Genomic DNA, 25,450 nt, shown 5'->3' with positions numbered 1-25,450 from the left:
GGGGGGGGCGGTGGGAGAAGCTAGTCCTTCCCAGGCAGGGGTGGCCACGGGGCCCTGGAGCCACGCAGGCTCCCCGGACCAGCATGATCGTCCCCACCCCAGGGTCCTCCCTCGCCCCTCCTGGCCATGCCCATCTCCAGGTGCCTGACACCCTCAGCTGACAGCTGCCCTGCCCGCTTGGAGTACACCCCAGCCCACGTGATGCTGCTCTGGGCAGGAAAGAGAGGTGTGGCCAGCCCGGGCAGGCTGCCCGGCGCCCCGAGGCCATTGGGTCACACAGGCAGGCTGGGTGCTGCCCTCCGGGACCCCGCCTCTCCTGCTTGCAGGGGACAGAGGTCCCAGGCACCTGCCCTCGTCCCGCCGCAGAGTCCCGGGGACCTGGCTTCTCCCAGGAGGGTTGGGGGGTGCCCAGAATGAGGGGTCCCAGAGGGTCTGGGGAGCCTCGGAGCTCTTGGGGCTCCAGATGGAGGAGGCTCCGGGGGGAGGTGGTGTCACGGGGCGCGCGCGCGCTGGGGTTGAAGCGTCACCCTGGCGACTGGCAGCACCTCCTCAGCCTCCCCCTGCCACTTTCTTGGTGGCACTGTTGTCATGCTGTTTTCCTCAGAGGGCACTCACCCCGCCTCTGACAGGTATCAGGGGGCAGGATTTGGGCTCGGGGGCGTGGTCTCCAACATTCCTGGGAAAGATACCTGCTCCCTCCTGACCCCAGTTTTTCCCTCTGGGCAATCGGGATAAGAAAACCCACGGGGCAGTGGGGTGGGGGGTTGTCATTAAAGTGCAATGAGCAAACAGCCACTCAGGTACTCAGTAAATGTAGCCATACAGGTGCCCCAAGTCTTAGAGCAGCTTCAAGCTTTGATAACCCTAGAAGTTCCAATGCTGCAAACTGCAAAGAGAGAAAGAAAAAATAATTGCCCCTTGGAAGGTGCAGTTATTCCCGTTTCTTTTAGGCTTCTTTTTTTTTTTTTTTTTTTTTTTTTCTGTACGCGGGCCTCTCACTGCTGTGGCCTCTCCCGTTGCGGAGCACAGGCTCCGGACACACAGGCTCCGCGGCCATGGCTCGCGGGCCCAGCCGCTCCGCGGCATGTGGGATCTTCCGGGATCGGGGCACGAACCCGTGTCCCCTGCATCGGCAGGCGGACTCTCAACCACTGCGCCACCAGGGAAGCCCTAGGCTTCTTTTCTCTTGTGAACTTGAATGAGTTTTCAATGTTAACTTTTTTCGGTGGACATTTGCCATCTCCAACCAGAGGGACTCCAACAAAACGTTCGCATTAAAAACTGACCGTTCCAACTCCACAAAACTAAAAAGCATAGCAGAAATGGGAAGTTAAACTTTCAAATGAAAGTTGGCAGCATGCGTCCTTCCGAGGTTTTGAGAGCTTTGTCTCAGGACTTGGGGCTGTATCGCTGCACAGGAAGTAACCTCTCAGGTCAGCCTCTGGGTGGTGACCTCATGTGTGTGGCATCCAGAAGCTTCTGGCAGCGAGCACTGGACTTGGAGTCCAAAAGCTCTGGTGGTAAATGGGGCCCCTTTGCCTCCGGGAAGCGTGAAAAGGGGGCAGTCAGTTCTGATTCCTCATCTGTAAACGGGGGCTTCTGCAAGTACCCTCCTTACTGGCCCTGGGAGGATTCAAAGGGACTGGGATCCTCAGTCCTTCACTGAAGCTTCAAGTAAAGGACTTGGCCCGGGGTGGGCACTCTGTGGGCGCTGGGAACAGGTTGGCACCCATTGTGCGGGGCTGTGGGGTGTCCAGGTGGTCTGAGCCCTCAGTGAACAAACTAGTTTCATGACCCACTGGCTCTGTGACCACGGGGGCATGGCCTCACCTCCCTGAGCCTCAGTTTTCCGGTCTGTAAAGTGGGCTCCATGAGGATTAAAGGAGCCGACGAGGAAGGAGCGTCTTGCACGGACATCACCTGCGTCCCGTTGCTGCTATTCCTGGGGACAGTGAGGATGTGCAGTGCAGGGCCCTGGGGCTGTTTGAAGGAACCAGGGGGAAGAGTTCTGGGAACCACAGCCCTCCTCCCCAGGGCCACCAGGCACACCCAGCGGCTGGTGGTTAGTGAGAAACTGCCCTCCCAGCTGCAAGCATTGGCCACCTGGCCTCCCTCCCCCGACACCAGCGCTGGGACAGAGCAGCAGGGTGAGCAGGGATGGATACGCGTGCTACACTCAGCCGGCTAGGAGGGGCCTCTGTCACACACTGTCACACTGTCACTCCAGCTCGGGGGGCACAGAGAAGACTGTAACAGGCCATCCCGGGGTCAAACCCAGCTCGGCCTGTGCGAGCTGGGGCAAACTCCTCGCAAACCATACGGGGCTGTGAGAAGCTCGCTGGGCCTCAGTTTCCCCGTCTGTAACACGAGAGTGATTGCGAGAGTCCTTGTAACAACGCAGTTAAATACGGATTAAGTTCGTTCATGTGCATCAAGTGCTTCGAGCCTGCCTGGCACCTGGCTAACCCCATGGAAGGACGGAAATGTTGGTCATTCTGTATCGTCGTTGGCAGTGGCAGTGGTGTCGCCCCAGAATCCTCTTCCCGGGCAGACAGCTGGGGCCCTGCGGGGAACCGTGGCTGTCCCTCGTCCCTCTGCTTGGGACCTGCCCAGCGGTGGACGCTGGTGTCGCTGTCACTCTGCGCACATCAGAGGTCGTACGCTGGCCTTGGTTGTGTTTCACCAGCCTGTTCCAAGATTTTCAAAAATTGTGAATTAGTTGCCCGCTTTTCCAAATCGGAGAATTCACGTTAAAAATCCAGATTTCAGCCTTTTCTGGAAGAATCCTGAAGGCCAGCGATGCCGGGCCCCCATCCCTGGCTGCTCTGGGTGGTCTGGGCCCCGTGCCCCCAATTCACCCTTTTACTTGCTACCAGCCCCGTGTCTCCCTGGGGACAGGCCAAGCAGCGTGCACGGTGCATTCAGGCAAAGCCTCGGCACCATTAGCCCTGGATTTAAAAGTCGGCTGCATGATACTGAGCAACTTGTGCGACTTCCCCGAGCCCCAGTTTACCCATCTGTGAAGTGGGATAATAGCGCCGACAGTGCTTTCTGCATAGGGTCAGTGTGAGGAGGACATGAGAAAAAACACGTCAAATACCTGGGACACGGAAAGTGCTGCGTGCCTGCCTGCTCCTCACATGCTCGCGTGCATGTTGCCCTGTGGTGGTTAGGACAGCAGGGCTGCTGGACAGTGGGTGAGGCCAGGGCCCCCGTTAGCTCGGCTACGGGGATGTGGAGAAGGTGGGTCTGGACTCTCCTCCGGCATCTGCAGCCCTAAGAACAGGGTTTGGGTCTCTCTGAGTGATTTGGGCTTGTGGCCAGCAGGGGGCGCTGGTGCTCCAGAGACAAGCAGGTTTGCCTGCATTTCTCCCCAAACCAAGGGTCTCAGGCTTCCGTGATTTCTGCATGCCCACCTGTTCTAGCCCAGCCCCTGGAGGAGACAGTGAGCTCTGGTCTCTTCCCAGTGGCCTGTTTTCTCGAGGCAGGTGCTTCACGTACAGTACCTGTGTCCCCCCATCGCAACAACCCCATGGGGTAGAGACGATTATTATTCCCATTTTACAGATGAGGAAACGGAGACGCAGGGAGGTCACCAGCTCAGAAGTCCCTCTCCAGGGCCAAGTCCACTGAAGACCCGAGGGCCGGATTGTGGGGTGAGGGCTGTGGCCGTCACAGAAGAGCTGGGCAGGGCTTGCCCCCAGTTGGGCGGAGGGGGCCTCATGGAAGCTGAGTAAGCTTCGAGGACAGTTACTGCCCCTGATGAGATGGGGAGTGTGGGGTGAGGCTCAGAGAGAGGAGGTGACCAGGCTGGGGGAGAGAGCCCTGCATAACTGGACCTGTTTAGATTATAGCAGGTATGAGAGGGGAGTGTCATCCTGATAAGACGCAGGGAGGACCTTGGACTTGATCCTGAGGGCCACAGGAGGTCACCCTGCAGCTGGGAAGTGACTGCATGACACCCCGGCTCACCGAGGGGCCCCTCCTCCCCTGTGCCCCCAGGTTGCTGCCAGCCCTGAGCCCCCCTGAGAACCCCAGCCATGAGCAACGGGTGGAAGGACCACCTTGGTGCCAGCGGCTCAGAGCCCCTCCCGGTCGTCATCATCGGTGAGTGCCGCCCAGGGTGGGGGAGGGGCTGCACTGAGCCCCAGGGGTTAGAGGTCAGCAGCGGGCAGGCCCTGGAGCGGTCACTCTGTGCCCAGTGCTGTGCTCAGCAGTTTACAAAACATCATCTGAGTAACCCCTCCAAGAACCCTGGAGGCAAGAGCAGGATGCTCTGCAGAGGTTGCGCAGTAAGAGCGGGGCAGGGGGTCGGGGGACTGGTTCTGTGCCTGTGCCCGTCCTGTGCTTTCCCTGTGCCTGGGTGCGTGAGTGACGGGGACACAGCCGAAGCATGTGGTCCTGCCGTCAGGTCTGCACAAATGGGGGACAGAGGGCCCCTCCCTCCGGGCAAACATCAGATCGAACCACATGAAATGGCCTTTTTTGTAAGTTAAAAACAGTTGAGCATCGGTGATTTCATAGGGTTTGTCTGAATAGCTGTCTACATATGAGTAAGACTGAGAACAGCACAACATAAGACAGGGGAAAGACAGATAAGAATAGGAGTGATGTCATGAGGTTAATTGCCCAAGAAGTGCCTCTGATAAGCAGTGCGATTCATCCAGACCTGGGGGCAGGCGGCCCCACAGGTGGCTTAGCGCCCACCCTGAGCACCCTTGGCCCCCGAGCTCACCCCCAGAGCACATAGCCATCTGTGCTGTAATATTTTACACATCCCTCTGACCGACCTGACCCCACTGTTAGTTCTCAGTAATCTCAGGATCTCAGTCATACCGCTGTGTGACCACAGGCAAGTCAGTTAACCTCTCTGTGCCCCAGCTTCCTCAAGTGGAAAAGGAGGAAAAGTAGCATGTGTCTGGCTGGCTCAGTGTGCTCGGGGCTGTGGAGGGGCCTGGTACAGCAGCAGCGGCTGTCAGTTTCTTATTATTTTGTTGTTATTAAAATCACTTGACACAAAGCTTGACACATAGTAAGCACTCAGTAAATGTCAGCGGTTATTTCCACAACTTTATTGTTGTTAAAGTGGTATAGTGCTAATGTTCTATTTTTATTTTTATGCATGAAGAGCAAATCAATGAACGAGACAGATGGAGACCAAAGCCCTGGGTGGTGGTGGTCTCTTGTGCTCAAAAGCGCTGCCCTCTGACCCCGCCCTCTCTCCCCAGGCAATGGTCCCTCGGGCATCTGCCTGTCCTACCTGCTCTCGGGCTACAACCCCTACGTGAAGCCGGATGCCATCCACCCACACCCCGTGCTGCAGAGGAAGCTCACCGAGGCGCCGGGGGTCTCCATCGTGGATCAGGTGGGCTTGAGCTCCGGGTGGGAGGGACACCCCCATTGCGGGGAAACTCTCCCAGGCAAAAATCAAAAGGATGCATTTATGAGACATAAGACCAAACGTGTGAGAGCCCACAAAATCAGCCACAGAAACTGGGGAAGAGGAATCACAGCTGTCTTTGAAGACTTACAAATACCACATCAGCTTGTCTCACCTCCCCTAGACCAATGCTTCTAAACCCAGGGAGGATTTTGTTCCCCCTGGGGACAGTTGGCCACCTGGAGACAGTTTCATTTATCACGACCAGAGTGGTGACACCACAGGCGTAGAGGGTCGAGGCCAGGGATGCTGTTAAACATCCTACGATGCACAGGACAGGCCCCACCACAACGAATTATCCAGCCCAAAGGCCAGTTGTGCCACAGCTGAGAACCCCTGCCCTAGATATTGCAGGTCCACCAGCCCCTGCTCAGGAGGGCTCACCAATCTGCCCTCCACGCCCCTCGCCTTCCAGGAGGCCACTCAGTGTCCGCCCCCCACTTCAGGCAGCATCCATCCTCCTGGGCCCCTCCCAGCGTCAAGCTGGTGGGTGAGGAAGTAAGTTGGCATTGGGTCTAGATAGGCATTTTCCAGAATGCCTTCTACAGCAGGGGTTCCCCCCCGTGGGGGACCCCCGCCCAACCTGGGCCACACAGCAGGAGGTGAGCGACAGGCAAGCGAAGAGAAGCTTCATCTGCCTCTCCCCATCGCTCACATTACCACCTAAACCATCCCCCTCCACCCCACCCTCGTCTGTGGAAAAATTGTCTTCCACGAAACCAGTCCCTGGTGCCAAAAATATTGGGGACCGCTGTTGTACAGGAGAGCCGTCCCTCAGTATAATATGCAGAGAAGAATGTCCCTGCTCCAGTAAATCTGAGAGACACTGGGTTTGGCAAAATTAAACGGGTAAATGACAGCTGCAGGACTTGTCAGAGCCTTTAATTTGCTGATGTGCACCGTCTCCTTTTGAGAGGCAGCATTTCCCAAGCTTATCTGACACCCTGATACTAGGGTGGAAAGGCAGGACCAGGTGGCCTTCCTCCAGCGGGCCCTCTGACTTGTGTCCCCCCGCCCAGGACCTGGATTATCTGTCCGAAGGCCTTGAAGGCAGGTGCCAAAGCCCTGTGGCCCTGCTGTTTGATGCCCTCCTGCACCCAGACACAGACTTTGGGGGCAACGTGGAGTCTGTCCTCACCTGGAAGCTCCAGAAGGAGCGAGCCATCCCCCACCTGGTCCTTGGCCGGAACCTGCCAGGGGGGGCCTGGCATGTGAGTGGGGCCCAGAAGGGGTGAGGGGACTTGAGCCAAATCTACATGAAGTCTGGGGGAGGGGGAGGGGAGGGGAGGGGAGGGGGAGGGGGAGGGTCCCGGGAGGGGGAGGGTCCTTCCTCCTCCCTAACTCGGGTTAGGACGCTTCCATTTCCCACCTTTCCCTATTCACCTCCCCCTCCCCCTCCCCCCACCCCTCGCCTGCCCTCTGGCCCTCAGTGGATTGGGGGCCAGCAGAAGCCTGGACTTTGGTCTCCTTTCCTCCCAGTCCATTGAAGGCTCCATGGTGACCCTGAGCCAAGGCGATTGGATGGGGCTCCCTGACCTGCAGGTCAAGGACTGGATGTGCAGGAAGCGAAGGTGAGGCTGCCCTGGAAAGCCCAAATGGGCAGGGAAGACCTGGGCCTGACCCGACACTGAACCGGGAGCCAAAGGGCTTCAGGGCTCATCTAGCCCACCCTTCCTCTTACTCCAGGGGGGGATGCTGAGGCTCGGCTGGGGAAAGGACTTGCCCTGGACCACACGGGGAGTGCGCGGCAGAGCTGGGGTCACCTAGGACTCCCTGTCCAGTGCGCCTGCCGCACGACCTCGACCTGGCCTCCTTGTAGCATCCCAGGCTCTAAGGAGAGGGTGACAGCTGGCACCTGCCCCCCACGCCCTGCCCCGGAGCCTCCGGTCCAGGCTCCCAGTCCCCTGGCCTCCCACGATTCTGAGCCTGGCCTGGAACAGTCTCTTTTTGTCTAGGTCAGCTAATAGGATGCACTTTTTAAAAAAATGTTTCTGCATTAAAAACATAACCATACTATAGAGAACTGAAAACTGAGACAAGGAAAACAACTGACACCTACCTAGCACTGCCGCATCTCGGGGGGTTCTCTTCCCATCCGGTTTCCTGCTCCATAAAGACCACACTGCACACTTCTCTCCACCCCAGAGAGACGGCAGAATCGCTGAATAGATAAATTCTAGCCCCCTGCTCGCCCTTGTACGTTTCCTCCGCCCTGGGGGCTGTGACAGGGGGCCTGTTGTCCCCACCGAGGAGGCAGTCGGCCTCCCTGGCAGCTCTGTTTCCGCCCCTCCGGGGCTCACTGTCTGTCCCTTGGACACAAAGACTTTTTGTCCCTGAAAATTTGATAGGAAGACATCCAGGCTGGTGTAGTGATGTGTTAACAGACAGATGGGAACGTAAATTTAACTTGTGGACATGCCCTTTTCTATCGGACTCTTAAAATGTAACATTATGTCACGAGGATTTCACATGGCCATTACACAGTGTTTGCAACCATCCTTTCACATGGCCACTTATACTCCCAAGAGACGGTGAGCATCTTCACTGAGTAATTCCTCCATAACCAGCCTTGTGCTTAGATATTGGAGCCAAAAGCCACGACAGATGCCCTCCCGTCCTCATGGCGCTGCCACGGTTCCTAAACCACTTCCCAGTCATGGAACTTTCATTCTTTCCAATGTGCCATTATTATAAAGAACCCCAGATGCAACGTCTTCTTAAGACAGACCTTTAAAACAAGTTTTACTAAAACAGAGGAGGGGAAATGACCAACCCACAGGCATGGATTCCAGACTTCCAGTTTCAGGAGCAGACTAATGAGTTGGGTTGGCTGGAGCGGCCTTAGGGGATGTGCTCTGAGCTCACACTGCAATTAGGGGTTGTATTGAAGGCGTGTCACAGAGGATTCCCTTCAAGTGAGTTAATCCGTAACAAAGTGTCCACAAGTCAGGGAAAGTAACTCACCTAAGGTCGCCCAGGTAGCTACAGGGAGGAACTGAGATGATGTCAAAGTCTGTGCGTCGGGCTTCCCTGGTGGCGCAGTGGTTGAGAGTCCGCCTGCCGATGCGGGGAACACGGGTTCGTGCCCCGGTCCAGGAAGATCCCACATGCCACGGAGCGGCTGGGCCCGTGAGCCATGGCTGCTGAGCCTGCGCGTCTGGAGCCTGTGCTCCGCAACGGGAGAGGCCACAACAGTGAGAGGCCCGCGTACCGCAAAAAAAAAAAAAAAGTCTGTGCGTCACCTGCTGGCAACGCTGGCCCTAGTCATGGCCCTGGAAAGGGTTGCAATAACAGCAATGGAAATCACAACAACAAGAATAATAGTAATATAATAATAATAATAGTCTCTGCTGCTACTGTGTGGAGTAAGGACTATGCTAAGTGCTTTACATGGGTTATGCTTTAACCAACTTATTTACTGAAATACAGGGACATACAGAGAACCACACAGTTCAAATGCCTACAGGTGGGTGAAATTTCTCAAAGTGGATACACCTGCGCTTCAGCCACTCAGACTCAAAACACAGATCCCCTATCCCCAGAAGCCCCCTCAGACCCCTCCCAGTCACCACCCACTTCCTAAGAGGTAGCCACTAGCTTGACCTCTAACTCTGTAGATTAGTTTTGTCTGTTTCTGAACTTTATAAAAACGGAATCCTGGGCTTCCCTGGTGGCGCAGTGGTTGAGAGTCCGCCTGCCGATGCAGGGGATGTGGGTTCGTGCCCCGGTCTAGGAGGATCCCACATGCCGCGGAGCGGCTGGGCCCGTGAGCCATGGCCGCTGAGCCTGCACGTCTGGAGCCTGTGCTCCACAACGGGAGAGGCCACAACAGTAAGAGGCCCACGTACAAAAAAAAAAAAAAAAAAAAAACGGAATCCTACCACATTTATGTACAATATTATTTAGTCATTTGAGGAAATAGTAGTGGCCGACCCCACGTCACTCACTACCTGTCATGTTCTGTTCTAAATTCTTCATTCGTGTTATCTAACCCTCTCAACAATGGCAGGGAACGGGTGCTGTCACCACGGTCATCCTCACTTCGCAAAGGAGGAGCCCAGGCAGAGGGTTCCAGGCCCAGAGCTCACTGGTGGCAGAGCCAGGATTTGAACCCAGGCCATCAGGCACCGGAGGCCACACTCTGAACCCCACCCTAATGAGGCACCCTTATCAGCTCCATTTTACAGAAGAGGAGACTGAGGCTCCGAGAGGTTAAACCACTTAACCAAGTCCTACACGTCTGGGCGGTGCAGCCACCGTCCAGCTCCAGGGCCTGACTCCAGCCTGTCCACCTCCCCCGCAGTCCGCTCTGTGACACTCACCCTCCCTCGTCCTTCCCCGCAGAGGTCTTCGTAACAGCCGGGCCACGGCCGGGGACATCGCCCACTACTACAGGGACTATGTGATCAAGAAGGGCCTGAGCCACAATTTCGTGTCTGGTGCCGTGGTCACGGCCGTGGAGTGGAGGACACCCGAGCCCAGCGGCCCCGGGGCCCGGGACCCCAGCCCCCTCTTCCAGGTGAACGGCTTCGTGACCGCCGAGGACCAGAGCCAGCAGCCCTTCTCCCTATGCGCCCGCAACGTGGTCTTGGCCACTGGCACGTCTGACAGCCCAGCCCGGCTGGGCATCCCCGGGGAGGCCCTGCCCTTCGTCCATCATGATCTGTCGGCCCTGGAGGCAGCCACGCGGGCAGGCACCACGTCCCCATCCTCGGACCCCGTGCTCATCATCGGGGCAGGACTGTCGGCTGCCGACGCGGTCCTCTACGCCCGCCACTACAACGTCCCTGTGATCCACGCCTTCCGCCGGTCCGTGGACGACCCCGGCCTGGTGTTCAACCAGCTCCCCAAGATGCTGTACCCTGAGTACCACAAGGTGCACCAGATGATGCGGGAGAAGTCCATCCTGTCGCCCGGCCCCTACGAGGGCTACCGGAGCCTCCCTGAGCACCAGCTGCTGCTCCTCAAGGAGGACCGCCAGGCTGTGTTCCGGGACCCCCAGGGCCTCCAGAAGGTCTTTGGCATCGCCCTGGTGCTGGTCCTCATCGGCTCCCACCCTGATCTGTCCTTCCTCCCGGGGGCAGGCGCTGACCTCGCCATGGACCCCAACCAGCCACTGAGCGCCAAGAGGAACCCCATTGACGTGGACCCCTTCACTTACCAGAGCATCCACCAGGAGGGCCTGTACGCCGTGGGGCCACTGGCCGGGGACAACTTTGTGAGGTTTGTGCAGGGCGGGGCCCTGGCTGTGGCCAGCTCCCTGCTGAGGAAGGAGGCCAGGAAGCCGCCCTAGCACCTGGCCTGGCATCCTTGCACCCAGGCCCTAAAGAGGAGGGGAGAGCACCACGGCCCTGCTGGACGCAGAGTCCATCCCAAGATGCCCCAGTGATGGAAGGGGGCCTCTCCTGGCAGGAGACGGGAGCGGCCACGAGCCCATGCAACAGCCCTCTCAGATGAAGAGTGAGAAACCCAGGCTGCCAGGACTCAGACCAGGGTGGAAACAGTGACCACAGGACAGGGTAGGCCCAGACCTGTATTTGGGGGTGAAAGCTGCCGCTGTGAGCTGGGATCAGCGGGGCCAGCTGAGCGCCGAGCCAGGAGGACCCCAGGCCCTGCCCTTTCCAGAATCGGGTCCCAAATAAAACCAGCGCCTGCCTGCACTCCTGTGTCTGAGGACTCTGTGCTTGGGAAGGGGGCCAGGTGCCCAGGCCCTGCTCTGGGAGCTGGGGAGTGGGGGTGGGGGGAGAAGCACAGGGCCTGGTGGGAGAAGGTCCTTGGGCTGGGGGGTTGGGAGTCAATGGATGGTGCCCTGAGAGGAAGGGCCGCTGAGTGGGGGCAGAGGAGACGGCAGCTGTGTTCGAGGAGCGGGTGCTGGGGAGGCGTTCCTGCTCTGCCAACCCCTCAGTCTAGTCCCACCCTCTCCCACTCTCCCTCCAGCCACACTGTCTCCTTTCAGTCACTCCTTCATGTTCCCCACACTTGCACCTGCCACAGGGCCTTTGCACAGGATAGTCTCTAGCAGAGGGCACTTTCCCTTCCACTCTCAGAGCATACGGGTCATTCCCTGTAGGAAGCCTCTTCTGACAAATACCCCTCCGTGGCCTTTAAGGCAAATTCCCCTGTCATGGCCCAAGGTGCCACCTCTTCATAACAGTTCAGTTTTAATTGTTCATTTATCCGTGGAATCATTCCAGTATCTGGCTCCGCCCACTTGGATGTAAGCTCAAGGAGGCCAAGGAACTCGTCTGTTTTCCCTGTCCTTGGAACCCAGTGCCAGCAACAGGCCTAGCTCCTAGCAGGTGCTCGTTTAATTCTTTGGGTCGGTGGGTGGATGGATGCGGGGAGTGAGGGGAAGAGGGTGTTCCGGAGTGAAGACTGGTTCTGGGCGTTGTTTAACGGGCGGGTGAGGGCTCACCGGGCGTGCACCGGGAGGAAGGGAAGAGTGGGTACCAGCGGAGTGGTGGGGGAGACCCCCGTGCGTGGGCGCTGATACCCGGAGCCGGAGCCGGCAGAGGGCGCTCCGGGCTCGCCGGACACCGCGCTCCGGCCCCTGCGGCGGTGCCAAGGCGGGGCGGGGGGGGGGCACCTTCGGGGGGGGGCAGCCCCCAGGGACACACCCCGGCAGCCAGACCCCCAGGACCCTGCGCCTGTTGGGTAGCGCCCAGCCACCGCGCCCGGCCGCGGGGGGTGGGGGCTGTGGCCACGGGGCACGTGGCTCGGGGTCCGGGCGGAGCGGCTCCCTCCCCCACTCCCGTTCCCCGGCGCCGGCCGTCCCCGCGCGGCCGCGGCCGCGGGGGCAGAGGGAGGGAGGGAGGGCGGGGCGCGCGGGCGGCGCCGGGGAGGGGGTCGCGCGGGGGCGGTCCGCGGGCCGGGCGGGGGTCGGCGGGCTTCCGGGCGGTGGCGGCGGCGGGCGCGGCGCGATGTGCGAGCGGGCGGCGCGCCTGTGCAGGGCCGGCGCGCACAGGCTGCTCCGGGAGCCGCCGCCGCAGGGCCGGGCGCTGGGCGGGCTGCTGCGCTGGGTGGGCGCCAGGATGGGCGAGCCCCGGGCGCCGCTGGCCCCCGCCGTCCCCGCCGCGGACCCCAGCCCCAGCCCGGGCCCCGCCTCGCCGCGCGGGGGCACCGCGGTCATCCTGGACGTGAGTACGCGCCGGCCGGGACCCCGAGCCCCCTCCTCCCACGGGGGCGACCCCGAGGCCACCCTCCTCCGTCCCCGCCGGGACCCGCCAGGACCCCTTCTCCCTGGGTAGGGACCCCCCCCGGCCCCTCCCCCTCGGCGGCCCGGAGCAGGACCCACACCGGCCCCTCTACCTCCCGGCGGGTCTCCATGCGAATCCTGTCTCGTCCCTGGACCGGGACGACCCCTCCCTCCCGTCCCCTCCCTCCGCTTCTGGGGATCTACACGTTCTCAGAGCCGGGAGCCGGGAGCCCCTCGACCCGGCCACGGCCCCCCTACTTTTGTTCTGGCCAAACCCTCATCTTTTTCCCAGCCCGGCACTTCATCCTTTCCCCCATCCCTTCCCGGGACGGCAGCCCCCTCCTCCTCTCCATCCCGATTCCTGCCCCAGTCGTTACTTTTCTAAGACCACCTTCCCCCAAAACACACACACAGACACACACACTCACAGACACATGCACACACAGGCACACACGCACAACCCCTAGGTCCCGAGCCACCTTTCTTGTCCTGGCCGTAGACCCTAAGCCCTTGTATTCTCTACCCTAAATACCCTTCCCCCAGGCACCACCTCTTTAAAAGTGAGGCCCCCTCCGCACCTCTGTCTTCCCCTCTCCTGTCAGCAGAGGCGGAGCCATCCCCACTCCTCCCTGAGCCTGGACCCCTCTGGGGACCCCTATCCACTCTGAGCCCCGTCATTCCCTTCCCCACCCTCTCTCCCTCTCCTCACCCCCATCCATCCCCTCCGGGGCCCAAACTGCCCCACCTCGCCTTCCCACCCACTCCCCACTCCTCCCACCCACTCCCCACTGTAAGAGGGAGATTCTACAGGATGGATGTCCCCTGTAGAGTGCTGGGGGGAGGTGGAGGGAGCTTTGCCCCCCAAGGGGCAGCATGGCAGTGGAGTGTGCATGTCCCGGTGAGGGTGTCCTGTGTGGTGGGTGACCGCGGGCTGGGGTGCCTCATTTGTGCATCGTGGGTTTCTGGGAGGGTGTGTGTGTGTGTGTGTGTGTGTATCACACATCGTTGTGAGTGGGGGGAGCGTGGATTTCCGCTCTCCCCTTCCTCCTGGAGCCCATAGCTGGCTCTGGGCGGAAAGGGCTGGGCAGGGAACGGGGATCTGTGCTATGAGTGCCTATGGCTCAGTGCCCCCCGAAACAGGCTCACACACAGCCCGACCCCCACTTGCACAGCTGAACCCTCTCAAAGCCCCAGCAGCGTTCACAGCTGAAAGCCCTGGGCTGCCCTTGCAGGGAAGACCTGTCCAGACCTCTCCTGGTTCTCACAGGACGGAGGTGGGCTCTGGAGTCCTCGCATGCTGGCCGTGAGCTGGCTCTGAGCCTCCATTTCCTCATCTGTGAAATGGGGTGATGAGCAGGCATGGGGGCCACATCACATGCTCGTGTCAGCCACTTGTTTAACGCTCAGGCCGGCACAGGCACCTGAAGGTGGGACCCCCGCCTCCGGGAACCTTGCGGAACAGGCGTGTGGGGTGCTCAGCCTGGGGTTCTGATAACTGCTCCCTTCTCTGCCTCAGCCACAGTGGCTACTGCCCCGTGCCGAGGACTCAGGGTTCAGCTAAAGGAAGGGGAGATGTTTGAGAAGCCTTTCTGAGCTGCTGCTTTGGTTTGTCACAGCCCCAGGTGCTTGCTGATGGATGCCTGCCCCGTTGCTTGGAGAGAGGGGGCTAGGGGGCTCTGTCCTTGAAGGTGTGATGGTCACCCCCGGGGGCCCTGCCTCTCCTTCTCCCATCGGCAAGGCTTACTAGGTCCCAAAAACACCAGGAGGAGGAGTCATCTGGTTTCAGCTGAGGCTGGAGGGGGTGGGGCTCCCCTCCCCCCTCCCCGGGTGGGGCTCCCCTCCCCCCTCCCCCTCCCCTCCCCCCCTCCCCCCCTTCCCCCAGGCAGCCGGAACCTTGCATCTGCACTAGATCTCTGAGCTCCCGGCAACCTGCTCCTACCCACTCCCCCACCCCCCCCCAAATAATCCAGTTCTGCCCTGGCTGATCCAGTCATCAGGCCTCGAGGTTCCCTTAGCAGACACCTCTGTTCAGACTTAACCCAACCTCCCTGGAGGAAACCAGGCGGGATCCCAAGGGGTCCTGGAGGGGGGAGGTATAAGGCGAGTGGCTGCATCCATGGGACAGGAATTCTGAGTGTGTGACTTGAGCGTCCGACAGGGCGTGCAGGCCATAGACCCACAGCTCTGGCAGCACACACGCACGCACTTGATGGGTGTGAGCGTGTGTCCACGCGCATGTGTGCGTGTGTCAGCGTGGCCGTGGGCAGGCTGCCGGCACAGAAGGGAGAGTGGGCAGCTGCTTTCGCGCAGGCGGCGGGAGGACCTCTAGCCTGAAACACCCTCCCGCCCCTGGATCCCAGCCAGGGTGTCCTCCCCGGGGAGGGAGAAGGGGGGCCCAGCTTCCCCGGGACCACCTGGGGTTGGGGGCGGTGGTCAGAAGCCTGCCCCTTCCGGGCCAGCGCTGATTCGACCTCTCTTCTCTGCAGATTTTCCGCCGTGCAGACAAAAATGGTGAGTTTCCCTCGCAGGCTGTCCCCGGAGTGAGGACCTGACTTTCTGGCTGGGGGTGCAGGACTCTGAATCCTGGCTCTTCTCTGTTCCTCAGTTTCCCCATCTTACATCGGCACTCCCAGTAGTTCCCACTTCGTAGGGGAGCCGTGCGGATTCAGAGAGCAGGCGCTGGCGATGCCGTGATGCCTTGCCCCTGGTAAATGCTTGATGCACTTTAATCTCACGCAGCTGGGCTGGACCAGAGCCACCCAGGCGGGGGCCCAGGCGGGGGCCCAGGAGGCCCCCAGCCTCACTGCAGGCCCTTCCCAGGCCCTGGCGCACCTCCTCCTCCTCGAAGCCACCTGACACAGTCGGTGCTGTTGCCTCCACTGTGTCACCTCTGTAGTGGCCCAGAGAGGTTCTGTGACTTGCCCGGGGTCACCCAGCTGCATGAGGACAGTTGAAGCTCTGCTGCGGACCCCGGCAGATTTCCCCACTTCACGCGGCTTCCTGAACCAAGTGAGCACATGGTCATGGCCAGTGAATTCAGGACACTCCACTTCTCCTGACTTGCTGGAGATGTTCCACCCTGGACCTTTCTGGAAGGCAGGGGCCAGAAGATAACAAGGTTTACCAAGGCCCACCTGAGCCTCACAGTGGCCACAGAGAGCGTTTGTATAAATACCATACTCATTATTCTTGGGCCGGAAGCAACTCTCTATGGACTTTAACCAAGGCACAGCCCCTCTCCAGGCCTCGGTTTTGCCATCTGTAAAGTGGGGTGATAACACGTAACCTGTCTGCTTCCCTGGGCTGTTGGGGAAATGCAGGGAGGAGATGGGTGGTGAACTTTTTAAAAGAGAAGCAGGCAGTGCTCAGTGTTGATTTATTCATCCATTGAGAAAATACTAATTAAGTATCAAGGCCCGTGCTGGGGAAGGAGTGGGGAACAGATGGCCCATCGCTTGGCCACCCCGCCAGGGCCTTCAGGTCCCAGGCCCTCTCGTGCGTGGGCTGGAGGTCAAGACGGCAGCACTGCCCTGGGCCCCAGCACCCCTCCCTCCTGACCCTGGGAGTTACCGTTGAGCTGTCCGCACTGTGCTGTGGGGTAGAGCATGAGACCTTGGGGAACAGCCCTGGGCTGGAAGCTAGTACCCAGGGGCCTCCCTCTCTCACCCACCATCCCTGGGTGTGACGGTGGCCCCTCCCAGGCCTCTTGGGATACAGGACCGTCAGATGGAGCAATTCCCTATGGAGCAAGGAGGAAGGAGAGGGACGCGGTGGGGGGACTTGAGTGGCACTCGAGAAATCGTCGTGGCATCGTGGCCTGAACAGCGTCAGAGACTAGAGAAGGGGGTTTGGGGGGCCTCTCTACCTTTTCTTGTGCAGACGGCCTGGGGTTATCACCGTGTGTTGGCCACGCCCCTCAGCAGAGGACAAGGTTTTTCCAGGGAGGGATTTGGGCTTGTCCCTGTCGTGGGGCCGGCACACAGTAGGTCCTCAGTAAACGGCTGCTGGCTTACAGGTGACGACTCACTCACTGCCGGGACTGCGGTGTGTGTGTCCCTGGGATGCAGCCGTGTGGGTCTGGCTGTGCGTCACCATTCATGCTTTTGAGAGTGTGTGTGCACGTGAGGGTTGAATGGCCGTCTCCTTGCTGTACATACCAAGGGGTGTGTGGAGCTGTGTGTGTGTGTGTGTGTCTTCCTGGTGGTGAGCTCTGCGGGAACCTTTGCAGTGTGTGTGTGTCTGTGTGGGTGGGCGGGCGGCGCCCTGGGCTCCCTTCAGGCACAGGTGGGGTCATCCTCATTGCTCATGCCCTGCCCCCTGCACCCCGGCCCATCAGAGGCCGTGTTTCCGCCCCCTGAGCACAGCTGCAGGGACCCTCGACTTTGCTCCCGTGGTCCCCACAGAGGCTGAGCCCAAGCCCACTCCTGCCCCTGGGGCCTTAGGCTTCCCGGCGAGCACCAGTGGCCGTGGGGGGTTGGCACCAGGGTTAATGGGGGGTGTGATTCTGGTTCCCAGGAAGCTTCCTGGGCCTGTGAGAAGGAGGTAGGGCCCCCACTTCGCTGCAGGGGCTGCCAGGGCTCAGCCGCCTACCAGCTCTGTGACCTCAGGCCAATCACCAAACTCTCAGGGTCTCAGTGTCCCCATCTGTAAGTGGGGCTAATCATACTAGTGCCCGCTTCGAGGGGCTGTCATGGGGGGTGGAGTGAAGCTCGGGTCTTGGCATGCTGTAAGGAACCAGCGAGCCCTCACACCAGCTGATGAGCGTTGAGCGCCTTGGAAAACGGGCCTTGGTTTGTCAACAAGTGTTTGATTCTCACCCCGTGCTTCACGGGGCGTTCACCATCTGGTGGAGACTGCCCGCAGCTGTGGAGCATCTACTAGCCACCAAGACTTAATAGACTTCATTTGACGTTCCCTGGGCTCCTAGTGGGAGAAGAAGCATCACGCCCCTTTTCTACAGGTGTCAAAAATCAAGGCTCGGAGAGGATAAGTCAAAGACCGCAGATTCTCAGTTGGGGAGCGGAGCGGGCGGTGCTGGTTGAGCCCAGCCCAGTTTGCCAACACCGTGTGGGCAGGGAATGGGTGCTGGCTCTGCCCCAGTTGTCCACGGAAGCAAGATGCCTGCCCGTGGCCCCCAGCCGCGGGTTGGAGTGGAATCGGCCTTTGGGATCACAGGAACAAGGGCTTCGGCTCGGGCTGGCCCGGCCCGGCCTGGCGGCTCCCAGGACAGAGGCATCTTCGTGGAGGTAGAGCTGGAGACTGCGCGTGGCCCCCGCGGGGAAGTAGAGAGTGGGGTGCCTGCCGGGCAGCCTGGGGTGTAGGACCTGGAAGGGTAGTGTGGCGGCCGGTGGAGGGGTGGGTGCCAGACTGCGTTTCCTCCAGGGAACAGGGACGCTGGCAGACTCCTGGCATTTGAAAGGTCACTGCAACAGAGGCTGAGCTCATGCTAATTAGTGAGGACACCTGCAAACGGCCTGCTGGTGGGGGTGAGTCCTGGAGGTGCTAGGCCCTCTCGCGTCTCTAATTGGACAGAGGCCCTGGCAGATGTTGCTTCCCTCATTAGCTGATCTGGGTTCAGTAGGGCTGTGGTGGGACTTTCAAGCTAAATGTCACCGAGAAGGCTTTGTGCTCAGGAGGCCTGGCGGGCCTCTCTCTGCCTGTTCTCCTGAGTGCGGACTGGATGGAGGGGCCTGGATGCGCAGAAGGAGATGGTGGCAGGGATGGTGCCGTGCCCGTGGCAGACGTGACTAATCAATCCCAGCACGCTTCCACTGAGTCCAGACTTGGCTTCGGCTTTTCCATCTAGCCCTGTGGCTGGGGGTCTCGACACAAGACCCTGCCCCAGGTTGGGTTGGGAGCATGGACTCAGGAGCCAGGTGGCCTGGGTTCGACCTCCCGCTGAGGGACCTGGGCAAGTCCCATAACTGCTCTGTGCCTCTCCGCTCTGTAACCTGGAGGCGATGGTGTCCCTGTGCCGTGGGGTGTTGGGAGGACCAGATGCCTGAACACACAGAGCCTGTGGGTCTGCCCTGGCTCCGCTCCCTGGCTCCTGGCTCGTCCTCAGTCTTGTTAAAGGAAACCTGGAAAGTGTCCTCTTTCACAGAAGACGAGCAGCCAGAACTTAGCATTTATGTACGTCACGGCTGGTATCGTGCATTGTTTATGGTTGGTTTCTGGGTCTTTATGTGTGAATGGGGGGATTGTTTTGTTTTGGGGGGACTCTGGGTTTTGAACGTTAGAAATTCATTCTCCCGTCTGTGACATTAACACATGAACCGGGAGAATTCCCTGGTGGTTCAGTGGTTAGGACTCCGAGCTTCCACTGCAGGGAGCACAGGTCTGATCCCTGGTCGAAGAGCTAAGATCCCGCATGCTGTGCGGGCAAGGCCAAGAAAACGAAAGAAAACAAACCTGAGCACCTGAGACAGGAAGTTGGAGGCACGCTGGACATTGCCCCAGCCCCCCCACGTGCAAGCCCGTGCCCACTCTCGCATATTCCCCCTCTCTCAACACGGGCGGAGTGGAGCCCAGCGCAAGGCGTGAGAATCTCCCTCTCCCTACTCAAAGTTGCCCTACTTTGAGCCCCTGCAGAGCTGTTGGCCGCAGAGATAGAAGCTCCAGAGCCTTTAAAATGTACGAGTGGCTTCTGCGTGGGTCCAAGTAGGTCTGCCGTGTCTGATTGGGTGGGTTGTGCCCTGCTCAAGGGCAGCTACTTGAGAGAGTTGAGGGCCTCAGATCCAGCCTGCAGGGCCTCCCCTCAATGCGCTCTGATGCTGTACTGCATCTCCCTACCCCCCCATCAGGAAGCGCGTTTCTTTCTAATCAACACAACGTGCCATGTGGGCTAAGGCTTTGATTGCAGACTTGCCGGAAGTACTGAAGCGGGTCTGCAGAGAGGGGCTGGGGCTCACCCGTTTCCCTGACCTCCGCTGTCTCCCATAGATGCGGCCCCTTTAAGGAGGAGCAGGAAGCTGTCTAAGATCAGTGAGGAAGGGGCTGACTTCCGGGATGGGATGGGGAGGTGGGTGCACGGAGCAGGAGAGCCCGGGAGGGAGGAGCGGGGGCTGGAAGCTTGGGGAGTCGCTGGAGTTCTGCTGGGAGCCCCTCTCTCAGGGGCCCGGCTGCCCCAACCCATGAGAACTTCCCCAGCAGATGCTGGTACCCAGGGCAACCGCAAGTGGAGGCCGAAGAGGTGAGACGGGGAGGGAGGCGTTGGGACAGATAGGTCAGCTGTGAGGGCCCCTTGTCCAGAGCCCAACCCCTCTCCATCCCAGAGCCCCAGGCCTGGCATCACCTCCCCCGGGGGTTGGCATCCTCAGGGCTGCATCCGTGGCCCGGTGAGTGCCACCGTTGGCAGCGGGCCCACGTCAGACCCTGTGAAGGCAGAGTGGAGAGGGGTCATTCCCTCCCCAGAATCCGGACCTGGGTGCTGAGGCGGAGATGATTAAAGTGTGCGGAGGTGTTCTTGGGGCTTCCCTGGTGGCGCAGTGGTTGAGAGTCCACCTGCCGATGCCGGGGACTCGGGTTCGTGCCCCGGTCTGGGAAGATCCCACATGCCGCGGAGCGGCTGGGCCCGTGAGCCATGGCCGCTGAGCCTGCGCGTCCGGAGCCTGTGCTCCACAACGGGAGAGGCCACAGCAGTGAGAGCCCTCGTACCGCAAAAAAAAAAAAAAAAAGTGTGTGGAGGTGTTCTGGGCTTTTGGAACCAACAGAGAGGGGTCATCAGACTGCCTCCAGGCGGTCAGGTGACTGGGAGAGAAGGTTGCCTGACAGGCTCAGGTGTGCTCTATGTACTTGTTGACTGTGGGGCTCAATGAGCCTCAGCATTTGCTGGTTTGGGAATTATCTGTAAATGGCGTTGGTCTGTTGGTTTGGGAATCAGCTAGATGAGTCCGTGATCTCCGTGAACTGGGGTTGGCTGGTTAATTTGGATTAGCGGCAGCAGCAGGGATCTGAGCTGGGGTTTATCTGCTGGTTTGGGAAGTAACGGGGGCAGGCGCGGATTACCTGGCTGGAGTTTCTCTGTTGATTTGGGCGTTGTCCGGGTCTGGGGATGTCCTATCTGTTAGACACCAGCTGCTCCCCCCACCCCTTCCTCGCAGATGACGGGAAGTTATCCTTGGAGGAATTCCAGCTCTTCTTTGCAGACGGCGTCCTTAACGAGAAAGAACTAGAGGGTCTCTTCCACACCATCGACTCCGACAATACCAAGTGAGCTAAGTCCTGGGGGCTGGGGCCGGGAGGCAGCGATAACCTTCTCTCGCAGTGGCCAGTCTCCACTGCCCACCCCCCTGGAGGCACGGAGACCTCAAAGTCCCCAAACCAGCGAATCCAGAAGTCCCATCTGTTTGGCCCCGACTGGCCCCGGGCGACCTGGGGAGTGGACAGGTTTATACTGCGTTAGCAAGTGTTCGTCTTTTCTGAGCACACATGGCGAACCTGGGAGAGACCGTAGATTTGCAGAATATACACCGGCTAATGAAAGGGAGAGTTGAGCCACCTTGACCTGGTTCTGACCCCAACGCCCTGTGCTCACCCCCAGTCTCACCACGAGCTCTGTGATCCTCTCCAGATCCCATCTTAAACCAAACTGGTCCTCACTCTGACCTGAACTCTCCTTCTCACCCTATACCTAATTACCTTTTTTCCATCCCAGCCAGAACCCTAACCTGTGTCTCAGTCAATCCCAAACTCCGACCCCAACCCTCAAACTCTAAATCCCTAAGTCGAGTGCAAAGTGCGCATTGTATTCACACGTACCGACCCTTCCCAACCTGAACTCCAGCCTTGCCCTCTCTGAGTGATCCCCAGGCAGGTGAGGCCCGAGCCCCCTTCTCCACTCCACACCTGAGTTCCTCGGGACTTTGGAGTAGATTTGATAAGCTGGGGTCCCCTGTGACAGGCTAAAGATGGTCTGGACGACGAGCTGCCACTAGGCCTGTTGGCAAGGGACACAGCACGGAGACGCCTGGGGCCAGAGGTGGGGCTGAGCGTCCTGGGAGCCAGGGTGGGGCAGGCGGAGGGGGAAAGGCACCTTGAAAGAAACGGCTTCCTGCTGCAGGCTTTGTTTCTGGAGGCCTTTGTTTGTGGAGCAAGATGGAGGGTCTGAGCAGTTCCTGCAGCGCCCCGGGGAGCTTGAAAGGGGAGCTTGAAAGGGCTTCGGCAGGTGCCTGTCGATGATTCATCCTCATTCGGGCAGCTGGGCCTGGGGGGAGGTGGCAGTGGTGAGCGTATATGAGTGCGGGCGGGCGGACTTCCCACTAGCAAAGGCCAGACCTCTAAAGACCTTTGGGTGTCTTCTTTCCAACGTTCCCCAGAGTGTGAGCTGTAAACACCCCCTCCTTGGGATGCTAAACAGGTTTTCTGCCCAAAACCGTTCACACGGCTCAGAAAGGTCGGTGAAATGCTGCTTTGAGCACAATTAAGCAGGCTTCGTTTCTGCAGGACTTGGCAGAATTTTTCACCAGGTGATGCGGGTTGGGGGCACCTCCAAGACAGTTTGCAAGTCCTTTTCCCGGAAGCCTCTTGATGAAGCCGGCACACTCTGTAGGCCGGCGTCTCTCAGTGAGGGAACTGGGGCCCAGAAAGGGAAGGTTACCAGAACCTGCACAAAGCTCAGGTCCCTTGGCGTCCGCCGCCAGCACCCCGCCCCGCCGTGTCTGCGTTCTGAGGCTGCCGCCTGCGCCTTCCCCGGCGTGGGTGGCCTTCCCGTGCTCGGCTTCCTCTGAGGAAGGACAGGAGGATCCCAGGCCTAGAGTGAGAGCAAGGAGGGCAACCTGCACCCCCAGCAGGAGCCCAGGACCCAGCAGGCAGGGATGCCCGGGGCAGTGCGTCGTGTGAGGGTTTTGTTGACAGCCTGTAATAGCCATGAGCTATTCCCCTCCCTTTTCCCAGCCCCCCGTTTAGCCCCATCTGCTCCTGATGTGGTGGGCAGGCTTTGGGAGAGGAAAGGGGTGGCGAAGCATGGTGAGGGGGTCAGACAGACGCACAGACATGGAACCCTCTGGAGGGGGCGGCATCCTTCACCTGCTGTTCCCGCACCTGTAAAGCCGGGGTCACAGTGCCAGCACATAGGGTGGAAAGAGAAGAGGCCCGGGAGGTGTTTTACCGGCCACACTAGGCTGTGCTCGCTAGGGAGGGAAGGAGGGCGGGAGGCACGGGACAGGCTAGTCCCTGAGTCCTTCTCATTCTGTCTCTGCAGCCATGTGGACACCAAGGAGCTGTGTGGTAGGTGCTGGTTGTACAGGGACTGAGGCTTGGGTGGGGTGTGTTTTTTGTGAGGGGAGGGGACTGGGGAGAGGCAATGAACGAGGGGCACAGATGGGATTGGTGGGAGGACCCAGGGGGTGGGGCATGATCCTCCTATGACCTTTGACCCCTGCCTTCCCTTCCCCCAGATTACTTTGTGGACCACATGGGGGACTACGAGGACGTCCTGGCCTCCCTGGAGACCTTGAATCACTCTGTCCTGAAGGCCATGGGCTACACCAAGAAGGTCAGCGGGTGTGGGTGGCCCTTGGGGGTCCAGGGCTTGAGTGCTGGTTTGGGTCTACATTTCCCCAGAACATCCTCACGCAAGGGTGCCTGGGTGTGTGATGACAAGTGTTGGGCGAATCTGGCTCTGAAGTGGGCTTTGCTTGGGGCTTCTAGAGAGAGTGAGGGAAACTGTGAAATGCCTGGAGTGGCTTGGTGCACGGCACTGCTTGGCCGTGTCTGGTTCACAGCATGAGGCCCTTTCCCACAGTTGGGCTTGGTCCTGGGATGGAGCCCTAGAAAGGGAGCGGCAGTCACACTGAGGACTCCAGGGTCCTCGGACAGGTGTCAGACCTGACGATGCTACGCCCTTTACAGGGTTACGGATAGGGCGGGATGGGGGTGGATTTGAGCATCTGAACTTGACCGGGAATCTGAGGGTGTCTGGGGTGAGAACGCCATGTCCAGACGAGGAGGCATGAGCTGGGCAGTGGATCCATGAGGAGTGTTGGGAGGGAGACGGGCAGGACTCTTTGCGTGTCCTGGGCAGAGGGCTCGGGTTGGCTTCAAAGTCTGTGCCCTCAGGCCTGTCACCTCCTTGTTGGCATGTATGCCCTGGAGGAGGGCAGAAGGAGGGAGATGGGGCAGGTTGTGGGCTGGGCGTCATTGTTGCTCAGATGGGCATAAGCAGCCCACCTCCCAGCTCCATTTCCCACCTGTGAGTCTGCACCGGCTCTGGCTGGTGCTTCTGGGGGGAGCAGTGGGGTGTGTTCCTTCTCTGTATCCACGGAGAAGAGTCACCGTGAATTTCCTGAGGATCTACAACAGCCAGGATTAAATGCTCACTTAATCCCCCCAGCAACCCTGTGGGTAGTGACACTCAGTCATAACTGTAAGTGACATAACCACGGAAACATAGCTTTCATAACTGTGGAAACAGGCTCGGAAAGGTGAACCCTGTAGGGTCGTGGCCAGACATCCAGAGCTTCCTGCTGAAATGGGAGGGGAAACTGACTTAGGGACCTGGCCGGAGGTATGGAGCACAGCATGGGACCAAGCTGACCAAGGCGTGTAGGAGGGAGTGGGCTGTGATGGACATGTAATGCCCGAGGGCGTGCAGCATACCTGAGCTGTGGGAGCTCAGGAAAGACCAGCCCCACCTGCTGGTTGAGGCCGGGGAGCTTAGCTGATGAAGTCAGCCAGACCAGGCTGAAGGACCCCAGCCAGTCACTTCTTTTTCTGAACCTCAGTTTCTCCATCTGTGGAATGGGAGCATTCACCTTATAGAGTCCTTACAAGGACTGAACAAAGTAAGAGGTCTCTAAGCTGCTTAGCACAGGGTCTGGCACAGAGCAAAGGCGACCATTAGTATCATTAGGCCCCTATTGTGTGCCCAGTCATAGGAAAGATCAGTTCTGTATGTTTTGTTCAGATGCTACTCGGTTCCGGCTCTACCAGGTGTTGGAGAATCCCTCTCTTCCCATATATCCAAACACAGCTGGGCCTGATCCTGAACCTCCACGAACCCACATTTCCATTTGTGTCCTAGCGTCATGCCGTTTTGAGTGTTGGTGTTTGAAGTATATTTTAATGTTGGGTGAGACCAGTTCCCTTTCGTTGTTCATCCTTGGACACTATTTGATATTCTGAAAGTATCAAGATGGGCAGGGGGTTAGAAGGCAGCATGGAAAGCCCCCAAGCTCTGGAACCCTTGTGCAGTGTGTCAGCCCCAGCTCCGCTCCTCACGGCTGAGTGAGGCACACTGGATGCCCACATGGGACTCCTTGCGATTGAACTCACCGCCTTGAGCCTCAGTTTTCAAATCTGGGAATGGAGCCACTGCCCAGCAATGTTGTCTTCCGTATTAATAAAACGTGTACTTGTTTCTTGGTCTTTGGGCATAACTATTCAGAGATGTGACACAATTCTCTATCAAGAGACGATTTTATTTTATTTTTTAAATTTTATTGGAGTATAGTTGACTTACAATGCTGTGTTAGTTTCAGGTGTACAGCAAAGTGATTCAGTTATACATATATTCATTGTTTTTCAGGTTCTTTTCTCATATAGGTTATCACAGATTATTGAGTAGAGTTCTCTGTGCTATACAGTAGGTCCTTGTTGGTTATCTATCTCATATGCAGTAGTGTGTATATGTTAATCCCAAGCTCCTGATTTATCCCTCCCGCCTCCCCACGTTTCTCCTTTAGTAACCATAAGTTTCTTGTCAATATCTGTAAATCTGTTTCTGGCTTTTTTTAATCTCTTCAAAATACTGTGTTTTTTTTGGTTGTTTAAAATTTTCTATCGGAGTATACTTGGTTTACAATGTTGTGTTAGTT

At 58.9% G+C, this 25,450-nt stretch overlaps 2 protein-coding genes across 4 annotated transcripts in view; both read left to right on the top strand.

Annotated features, from left to right (window-relative positions):
- OSGIN1 (oxidative stress induced growth inhibitor 1) overlaps positions 1–11,094 on the top strand; it is a 54,156-nt gene extending 43,062 nt beyond the window's left edge. For 2 of the 3 annotated variants that reach the window (XM_082606152.1, XM_082606151.1), the window contains exons 2-6: positions 4,003–4,107; positions 5,229–5,365; positions 6,460–6,651; positions 6,920–7,011; positions 9,785–11,094. In XM_082606152.1, coding sequence (XP_082462278.1) covers positions 4,041–4,107; positions 5,229–5,365; positions 6,460–6,651; positions 6,920–7,011; positions 9,785–10,733 — 1,437 coding nt within the window. In that variant the 5' untranslated portion in view covers positions 4,003–4,040 and the 3' untranslated portion in view covers positions 10,734–11,094. Of the gene's footprint in view, positions 1–3,567; positions 3,657–4,002; positions 4,108–5,228; positions 5,366–6,459; positions 6,652–6,919; positions 7,012–9,784 lie in introns of all 3 variants that reach the window. The other variant, XM_082606150.1, reaches the window with a different exon arrangement.
- Positions 11,095–12,360: 1,266 nt separating this feature from the next.
- Positions 12,361–25,450, top strand: part of NECAB2 (N-terminal EF-hand calcium binding protein 2) — a gene marked incomplete at its 5' end in the record, with an annotated part of 39,079 nt that continues 25,989 nt past the window's right edge. Inside the window, 5 exons of the mRNA XM_082606154.1 lie at positions 12,361–12,576; positions 15,122–15,146; positions 20,738–20,846; positions 22,837–22,862; positions 23,033–23,130. Of these exons, the coding sequence (XP_082462280.1) occupies positions 12,361–12,576; positions 15,122–15,146; positions 20,738–20,846; positions 22,837–22,862; positions 23,033–23,130 (474 nt within the window). The remainder of the gene's footprint in view (positions 12,577–15,121; positions 15,147–20,737; positions 20,847–22,836; positions 22,863–23,032; positions 23,131–25,450) is intronic.

Source organism: Mesoplodon mirus (assembly GCF_964341445.2).
Source record: "Mesoplodon mirus genome assembly, chromosome: 19".
Taxonomy (NCBI): domain Eukaryota; kingdom Metazoa; phylum Chordata; class Mammalia; order Artiodactyla; family Ziphiidae; genus Mesoplodon; species Mesoplodon mirus.
The sequence above is the reverse complement of the archived record's forward strand: the minus strand, read 5'-3'. Positions and strand labels throughout refer to the sequence as shown.